General features: G+C 48.7%; 1 protein-coding gene across 3 annotated transcripts in view; it reads right to left on the bottom strand.

Annotated features, from left to right (window-relative positions):
• Positions 1-6842, bottom strand: part of CPNE4 (copine 4) — a 401350-nt gene that overhangs the window by 14661 nt on the left and 379847 nt on the right. For all 3 annotated transcript variants that reach the window (XM_006158501.2, XM_006158503.2, XM_006158500.3), the window contains exons 12-13: positions 3721-3775; positions 583-634 (exon numbers count right to left, since the gene is read on the bottom strand). In XM_006158501.2, coding sequence (XP_006158563.1) covers positions 583-634; positions 3721-3775 — 107 coding nt within the window. The remainder of the gene's footprint in view (positions 1-582; positions 635-3720; positions 3776-6842) is intronic.

Raw genomic sequence — 6842 nt, 5'->3', positions numbered from 1 at the left:
ATCATCATAATTATATCATCACGATTCAGCATCATTATTTTGTGGCAAGTTTTTGGGAACTTCCGGCTGGAAATAATAAAACATGAACAGAGCCTTTGGCAAGGCACTAACACAAAGCCATGACACTATCTGTTCAAAGTCACTGAGGTGGTGCCCTTTGCCAATATGCCCAATTATCAGATCATTCCCATGGTCCCCTCCTTTCGTATACCTGCTGGGAGAGAAAGTTATGAAAAAAATACTTGATAAAAACTCAAAAAGCAGAAAGAGGCGTCTCACCACGACCCGTCAGGTGAAATCTGCCACCCCTCTTTCTGGCCGGAGGAATACAGAATCGTGATCGATACTCCTGCTAGAAACTCAAGATCCCGTCTGTATTTTGTCTTTTCCTGCTGTTTCCTGTCCTGCTATTATGACTCTGTGTTGCCTTTCGAGAAGCATGGTTTACTGGCTTCAGAAAATCTGCTTCTCCACTGTGGGCAGCCCTAAGTGATACACTGCATCATTTCGAGAAATTAAAATGGTAAAGGCATAAATGAAAAGGCCATGAGACCCTGGCTTTTCTTTTATGTTGTCATTTACCTGCACATTCTGGGTTGTCTTCATTAAAGTTGATTGCAAAGTCGTGAGAGACCTAGACACCAATTAAAATTTTAAAAAGGAAAAAAAGGAGAATTACAACTTTAATCCAGTAAGGAGGCACTGAGGTTCAGAGTTTGCAAACAAATGTCCATTACATTCATTATGTGCTAAGCAGCAGGAACCATTTTAAGCCTTTACACGATCAATTTGAGATGGAGGATGAATTTCAGGCTCCCTGTGGAGTTGAGATGACAGAAGGTTTTCTAGAATCAGATAAATGCTGGCAGGAGGGGGGAATAAGGCATATAAAAACATCCAAGGGAAGACTTCATAAAAATGTAATTCCAAATAATTTCTAGATAGAATTGGCCAGACAGAAGGCCTAGATCTGGCTGCCCTCTGTTAGAACTCAGTGCTATGAAAACAAAACGATAACTCAATAGCCCGTGGTCTTTGCTCAACAAAGTGATGGCTGGAACCACTCCACTTCAGCTGCTGAAATTGAAGAGTCTTTCTAACATGATATGCAAGACTATAGGACAAGCGAGTTTTAACACACAGACAGGTAAAGACAGACTGTACGTGACTTTTGAGATCTTCCAACACAAACTCCTCTATCTGGCAGACCCTATGCACAGGGTCAAGTAACATCTCGTTTACTTTTTTCTTTCCACATACCTGATAAATCAAGAGCGATGTTCTTGCATCTGGATTTATTGAATTACTTGGAATTCTACTGGGAATTCCATTTCAAAAGCAATTCACATTATCATAAGGGAGATGCAGATCAAAACCACAATGAGATAACACCTCATCCCAGTCAGAATGGCTAAGATTAAAAATAAATACATAAGGAATGCTAAGTGTGGGCAAAGCAGTGGACAAAAAGGAACTCTTTGTGGGAATGTAAATTAGTCCAGCCACGGTGAAGAACAATATGGAGATTCCTGAAAGACCTACAAATAGAACTACCATATGATCCAACAGTTCCACTCCTGGGCATCTACCCAAAGGACAAGAGTACACTCAGTGAGAAAGACACTTGCACCCATGTTTACTGTGGCATTATTCACAATTGCTAAGACATGGAACCAACCCACATGTCCACACAAAGATGAATGGGTTGAGAAAGGGCGGCACATTTACACTATGGAGTACTACTCAGCCATAAAATAAGGAGATCCTAGCATCTGATAGAAAGTGGGCGGATACGGAAGACTTACTCTTAAGTGAAGCTAGCCAGACTGTGAAAGGCCATGTTGTATGTCCCCACTTCACGTGTCCTGAGTGTCTGCCCTCCGTGGTGCAGGATCCACACAGGTACCCGTTCACACCCTAGAACCAACCCCTATCTGAAGGGGAAGGCTCTCTTTACATTCTAGAACCAACCCCTATCTGAAGGGGAAGTCTCTCCTCACATTCTAGAACCAACCCCTATCTGAAGGGGAAGTCTCTCCTCACATTCTAGAACCAACCCCTATCTGAAGGGGAAGTCTCTCCTCACATTCTAGAACCAACCCCTATCTGAAGGGGAAGTCTCTCCTCACATTCTAGAACCAACCCCTATCTGAAGGGGAAGTCTCTACAATGAGATAACACCTCATCCCAGTCAGAATGGCTAAGATTAAAAATAAATACATAAGGAATGCTAAGTGTGGGCAAAGCAGTGGACAAAAAGGAACTCTTTGTGGGAATGTAAATTAGTCCAGCCACGGTGAAGAACAATATGGAGATTCCTGAAAGACCTACAAATAGAACTACCATATGATCCAACAGTTCCACTCCTGGGCATCTACCCAAAGGACAAGAGTACACTCAGTGAGAAAGACACTTGCACCCATGTTTACTGTGGCATTATTCACAATTGCTAAGACATGGAACCAACCCACATGTCCACACAAAGATGAATGGGTTGAGAAAGGGCGGCACATTTACACTATGGAGTACTACTCAGCCATAAAATAAGGAGATCCTAGCATCTGATAGAAAGTGGGCGGATACGGAAGACTTACTCTTAAGTGAAGCTAGCCAGACTGTGAAAGGCCATGTTGTATGTCCCCACTTCACGTGTCCTGAGTGTCTGCCCTCCGTGGTGCAGGATCCACACAGGTACCCGTTCACACCCTAGAACCAACCCCTATCTGAAGGGGAAGGCTCTCTTTACATTCTAGAACCAACCCCTATCTGAAGGGGAAGTCTCTCCTCACATTCTAGAACCAACCCCTATCTGAAGGGGAAGGCTCTCCTCGACTCTGGCTAACTCCTGCAATCTGAAGGGGAAGGCTCTCTTTACATTCTAGAACCAACCCCTATCTGAAGGGGAAGTCTCTCCTCACATTCTAGAACCAACCCCTATCTGAAGGGGAAGGCTCTCCTCGACTCTGGCTAACTCCTGCATAGGTCACCTTTAAATCCTACTGCTACAGGCCTTTCAGTTTTTTAAAGAGAAGCCAGAAATATGACATTTTGTATGAAATTGCCCAATTCCTTAGAAAAAAGTGTGTGTAAATCTCACACATCTGTGGTCTGAATCGACAATTTCTGCTCTGTATTCTTCTCCCCATGTGCTCTATTTCCCACCAATGCTCCTAGAGTCCTATAGCCATGCTCGGTGGGGAGGCCGATGTGGAATACACGGTGAACTGGAAGGGGGCAGGTCAGGGCCGCATCACGCCCCCCATTGCTCACCCCAGCAGTGACAGGGAGATTGAGTCCCTCTTTGAAAAGGATGCAGAAGAAAAGGCCTGGCCTGACAGCTCTGGTGAGGGCGCACACGCCAGCATTTCCTCCTGAGCTGCAGTGAAGGAGAAATCAGTGACGGGGCAGTGCTGCTGCAGTTAGCTCAGCTCTCAGGGGTGCTGAGGGGAGCGTACCAGAACACCAGAACACCAGGAGGCTGGGTTTCAGCAAGAGACAAGCTCTTAGGACCTCACCTCGCTGGCTCTGAAGACCGTTTTGACGTTTTGGGCCCCCCCAACACACTGGGTCATAGGAAAGGTCACGGGGCATTTTGCATGGAGAACCAGATCAGTACATCACGACTCTCAGATGGCCCAATGGTTAGGGTAAGGGCCGAAGGGCGGGGCTGCTGAGGCGACCCAAGTTTTCCCTGGGCCACAGAAAGCGCCGTTTACTCACCGTGTACTCCGGGGGTATCCTGGCGCCAAACCCAAAGGCTGGGAACATTTTGTCACTGAAATCAAGATAGAAAGAGAAAATAAGGCACAATCGCGGCGTTTGTTCCCCTGATGAGGAAGGGAGTGCGGCCTGTGGACCTCCCTGGGACCGGGTGGTGCCGGGTGTCACTCATCCATCTCGTCATCTGTGCCGATGGGGAGCGACAGCACCGACAGTCGGAATCAGGAGTGATCCCCACCGCTCCTTACAGTCATTGGCTACCTCTCCTAGAGAATGAGGTGGTCCCACAGACCACCGTCCCCACTGCACCCCAACTCCCTGTCTCCTTCGAGAAGTGACTGTAAGTTTGGTAGCTCCCGGAGACGACCGCGTTAGACTTTTCATGTGCACTGTCTCGTAAAGTGTTCATGAGGCCAGACCTTCCTGTGTACAGGAGGGGAAATGCCTTGAGAGGTGAACTAACCTGCCTGAGATCAGGCTGTGAGTTAGAGCTGGGGTTCAAATACCGACAGGGCTGAATCCGGGGTTTACACAGCAGGAGGCTGTGAGGCGGGCTCGTTGGAGCTTGCTTCCATCTACAAGACTCACCGTGTCTACCATCTGCCACTCGCAAGCAGTGACAGGGGTTCCCAGGTCGTTTCCGGTTCCCTGAGCTCGGAGGAACTCTGCCTCGGTGTTAACATTGCTGCATCCCCAGTTCTCCTCCCCACCTGCTCTCTGTCCCCACCTGCAGACACTGCTCTTGCCAAAGAACATGAGCTCAGTAAGTGGTTAATGAATAGGTATTTCTTGAATTTCGATAATTAAGATATGGCTATATAAAGAAGGGAGAATTCTTATGAAAACCCATGGAAGTCAAACACACGTCCTCTGGCTTGGTTTCTCTTACGAACATTGGAATTTCTCTTCCTTTTTTTAAAAAAAATTGTTTTTAGAGGATTTTTTTTTTTTTTTTTGCCTTTGGGGTGCATGTGCTTGCTGGAGAGGAAGAGACAGAGACAGTGAGAGGAAAGGGAGAAATCACCCCCGAGAGGGGATGGCCATACTGCGATCTCTTCTCCTCCCTTCTCCTCCCAGGATCTTGGGCAGGAAACTCTCTTCTTTGGAATTTGGTCAGGCATACACATGCACCTGGCATGAGTTTCAAGCCGCTGCATCTGGGACTGAACCGTAGTTGCCATGAGGGAGTCTGGTGAAGTCACTGCTATGCCGTCTGCTGGCCCTGGAATTCCGCTGCTAAATTTATTCATGCATTTATATTGTGTCTTAATGGTAACTTGAGTGTATTACAGGCAAGAGGACGGGAAAGGAATTGCTGGTACCCAGGGTGCCAGGCTCTGTGTGGGTGACATATGTGTCTGATTCTCACACGACTGTAGACATTCTACCTCCCCACATTTACAGATGACAGAACAAAGTCTCAGAAAGGGTTAACGAGTGGCCTAAAGTGGTGATCAGGGAGGACTGTGTGATTTCAAAGCCCATGCCTTTTCTGTTATGCCGTTATAATTCCGTAGTATGTAGATAGCATTACAGGTGATTCCCTGAATGCCACGTCTAGTAAGGGGAGTAGACAAATAAGAGCCTCTCGAAGTGTCGTGCTGCTGGGGTGCACTGCAACGACGCTGGGGTCCAACCTTATGCATCTACACCTTCCTTCCTCTCCCATCACGGGTACAGCTGAGGGCCAACTGTGGGCACGCAGCCCTGCAATCCTGGAAGCCATGTGGAAAGACTCTCAGTTTGCATCCCGTGTCTACTGCAGGGCTCGAGGTAGGGCCATGGCACAAAGGCCCTGTTTAGGTTGTCCCACCATTGTCTCTCAGGAACGAAGACACAAAAGTAAACTTAGAGACACAGTGTAAGAACATAAGCTGAAATTTGCTCTTGGAATAATTTTAACACTTCTCAGTTCTTGGTAGAATTAGCCAAGGAGAAGGGCTCACTGTCCTGAACATCTGTAAACAAAAGATGTCTCCTCTCCCCACCCCCAGGCTGAGAAGTAGCAGTAGCAAAACCAGATGCTCACCCACCACCCACCTGATTTAGCAGTTACTACTAGTCAATGGTAGCTTGACAAAACTCTACTGAAACACTGCCCCCCTGACTGAGTTCGGGGCTCGGGGCTGGGAGATGGGAAGAAGCCAGAATTCTTTGAAGTCAGCCTCAGTTCTCCAGAAGATCAACAGCTGCCCCTTCTCTCACTGTGGCGCAGACCCGGGCTCTGGTGGCACATGGGCTGTAGCACGCATCAGAGTCAGCATCCGTGCCGACAGAGAGATGCAACAGCTCACGCAGGGTTAGTCACCCCTCAAACGGCCACTCCTCCTGGTGCTCAGGAGTGCTAAACTGCTTTGCCTCAGTGAATCTTCCTTAACCAAAATAAGGGTAGGCGAGCATGAAGGGATCAGCAAGGGGATTCTCGTTAAGTGTGGAAAAGGGCCTTCCATCTGGGGGCTGCGTCCTGGCTTTTCCAACTCCAAGAGGCCTCAGGAATCTCAGGAGAAACCTGGGCAGCTCCAGTCGTTATTTTCTTCCTCGGTGGGTTTAGGAGGGCTGAGGCCTGCGACTCCATCCACTTCTGATCACTCAGCAGCGTCCCAGCTCCAGTGTTGTTCCTCTGGGACTGGAGTGTGCTGAGCCAGAGGCAGCATTGAGTGGCAGGGAGGCTGGGAACACGCCTTACCCGCAGGCGCCTGCCGATGAGCAGGGCTTCGCTCTCGGAGGTCAGACCACAAAGCCTCTGACCAGCAGACGTAATAGGGAAAATGTCAAGGCTAAGCACGATAGACTTCCTGCTTCAAAACAAACGAGGCGGTGGGACTTGAAACACAGCCTGCCCTGCGGGGTCCTGCGGCCTCAGTCAGCCTGCCTCTGGCTGGCCTCAAAGCCCATGTGATTGAGGGAGAGACAGAGGGAGGTACCCTTAACGGGTCTTGCCATGCCACAACCCTCCCTGATCTCTGCCAGGCAGGACCATGGGCGTGCACTGGGCACCCGGCATGTTCAGACTGACTGGAGTTCCAGCCCTGCACCTGTCATCACTCCAGTGCATGCGTGTGCCCCATGGCCTGTGCCACCACACCTGTCATCACTCCAGTTGCGTGTGTGTGCCCCACGGC

This window comes from Tupaia chinensis, unplaced genomic scaffold (genome assembly GCF_000334495.1).
Source record: "Tupaia chinensis unplaced genomic scaffold, TupChi_1.0 Scaffold000601_1, whole genome shotgun sequence".
Classification (NCBI taxonomy): Eukaryota; Metazoa; Chordata; class Mammalia; order Scandentia; family Tupaiidae; genus Tupaia; species Tupaia belangeri.
Note: the sequence above shows the minus strand (reverse complement) of the source record. Positions and strands in the feature narration are given on the sequence as shown.